This window comes from Trichechus manatus, unplaced genomic scaffold, assembly GCF_000243295.1.
Source record: "Trichechus manatus latirostris isolate Lorelei unplaced genomic scaffold, TriManLat1.0 scaffold00245, whole genome shotgun sequence".
NCBI classification, from domain to species: domain Eukaryota; kingdom Metazoa; phylum Chordata; class Mammalia; order Sirenia; family Trichechidae; genus Trichechus; species Trichechus manatus.
This window is the reverse complement of record NW_004444181.1, coordinates 1,250,822-1,252,895: the sequence shown is the minus strand read 5'-3', so window position 1 is coordinate 1,252,895 and position 2,074 is coordinate 1,250,822. Positions and strand designations below refer to the sequence as shown.

Sequence of the window (2,074 nt, the reverse complement as noted above, 5' to 3'; positions counted from 1 at the left end):
CTTCCTAGAATCAAAGCAAGCTTAGGAATCTAACTTATTTTAATCTTTGTTGTTATTGTTGTTAGGTGCCGTCAAGTCAGTTCCGATTGATAGTGACCCTATGTACAACAGAACGAAACACCAACCAGTCCTGCACCATCCTCACTTTAATCTTTAGACCTGAAATAAAAGATCTTTGAAAGAAATAAAACTACAAAAACCTGCCATGGCCCTTCCATCCACTTAACCGGGATAAGGTGTACACAGTGATTCTGGAGGATACGCTCCTTCTTATCCCAAATCCCTCCCCCGAAACCAGCTCTGCATGTCATTTGTCACCCCTTGATCAACAGTGAGAGCCCCGCTAGTGCAGTGGTTAAAGCGCTCAGCTGCTAACAGAAAGGTCGGCAATTCAAACCCACCAGCTGTTCCACGGGAGAAAGATGTGGCACCCTGCTTCTGTAAAGATTTATAGCCTTGGAAACTCTATGTGGCAAGCTCTACTCTGTCCTACAGGGTCACTGAGTTGGAGCTGACTCAACAGCAGTGGGTTGGGGTGGGTTTGGATCAACAGTGCCTGTGTAGGATAAAAGGAGTTTCGTTCAGGCAAGCTGCTGAAGAACATACCCTTGTGGTTTTTATGGGAAAATATACCTGTCAATTAGCGCTATGAACAGCATATTCATCAGAACTTATTTCTTCCATGTAACTATTTCCTCCTATATAACTTTGTCGGAAGCCCTGGTGGCGTAGTGGGTAAGAGCTATGGCTGCTAACCAAAAGGTCGGCAGTTTGAATCCACCAGGTGCTCCTCGGAAACCCTATGGAGCAGTTCTACTCTGTCCTATAGGGTCGCTACGAGTCAGAATCAACTCAACGGCAATGAGTTACATAACTCTGTATTTTTCCTGGATTATTTTTACTGTGCCAATGAGTGTTACCTATTACGGTCTATTATTCTTGGTTGTGTTTCTTGATAAAAGCGCTAATGCCCCACTCCCCGATCCCGCAGCACTTTCCTTTCAGATACACTTACCCGTGATTGTGTGAATGGAGTCCAGCGGAGAGGTGCTCATCATGTTAACTCCAAATAAGAGGACGTAACTGATTACTATAGTAATAAGGAGGTAGACAGGTAATGCGACTGCCCAATATCTGTGGAAAAGAATATTATAGCAAGTAATAAAACCAAAAACTAAACCCATTTCTGTCAAGTCGATTCCAACTCATAGCCACCCCATAGGACAGAGCAGAACTGCTTCATGGGGTTTCCACAGCTGCCACATCTTTCTCCCACTGAGCGGCTGGTGGGTTCAAACTGCTGACTTTTCAGTTAGCAGCTGAGTGCTTTAACCACTGTGCCACGAGGGCTCCTTATAGTAAGTAATAACCAAAAAAACCAAACCTACAGCCATCAAGTTGATTCTGATTCATAGTCACCCCATAGGGTCTACAAGGCTGTAAATCTCTACGGAAGGAGACTGCCACATCTTTCTCTCGTGGAGCTACTGGTGGTTTTGAACCACCGACCTTTCAGTTAACAGTCAATTGCTTTAACCACTGACCCACCAGGGCTCCTTACAATAAGTAATAGACATGCTAAAAGGTTATAATTCTCAAGAGTCAGTCATAAAACTAACATTCTTTTTAAATTAAAATTAGTTTTTATTAAAGTGATACATGTATATAACAAATAGTTCCAAGAGGCTTATAAATGAAAAACTGTAGTCCTGTATCCCACCCATCCCTGATCTGGTGTTTCATTCACTAAAAGGGAACACTTTCAACACCTTAGCTGTTTCTTCAGATATTTTTCCTCCACATTTCTACGTAACATGCTCCTATTATTATTTCCTGATTTTTTTTTCAATTTCAGACATTTTCTCTTGATGTCCTAATACGGAGATGAGGGATTTAGCTCTTCTACACTCTGCCCTCACATTCCTCCTATCCTCCTACTGTACTTACATCACAATTTCTGATTTATCAGCAGTTTTTTTAAATTACTGTGACCATATAAACAATGTTTGCAACTGAGCACTTTACTGTACTATTGTATTTTCTTTTTTGTGCAACTTTTTGTTTTTCCTGTAAT

General features: G+C 41.6%; 1 protein-coding gene across 1 annotated transcript in view; it reads right to left on the bottom strand.

Annotated features, from left to right (window-relative positions):
• Nucleotides 1-841: 841 nt before the first annotated feature.
• Nucleotides 842-2,074, bottom strand: part of PIGP (phosphatidylinositol glycan anchor biosynthesis class P) — an 11,574-nt gene continuing 10,341 nt past the window's right edge. Inside the window, exon 4 of the mRNA XM_023724427.1 lies at nucleotides 842-1,134. Coding sequence (XP_023580195.1) covers nucleotides 1,002-1,134 — 133 coding nt within the window. The 3' untranslated portion in view covers nucleotides 842-1,001. The remainder of the gene's footprint in view (nucleotides 1,135-2,074) is intronic.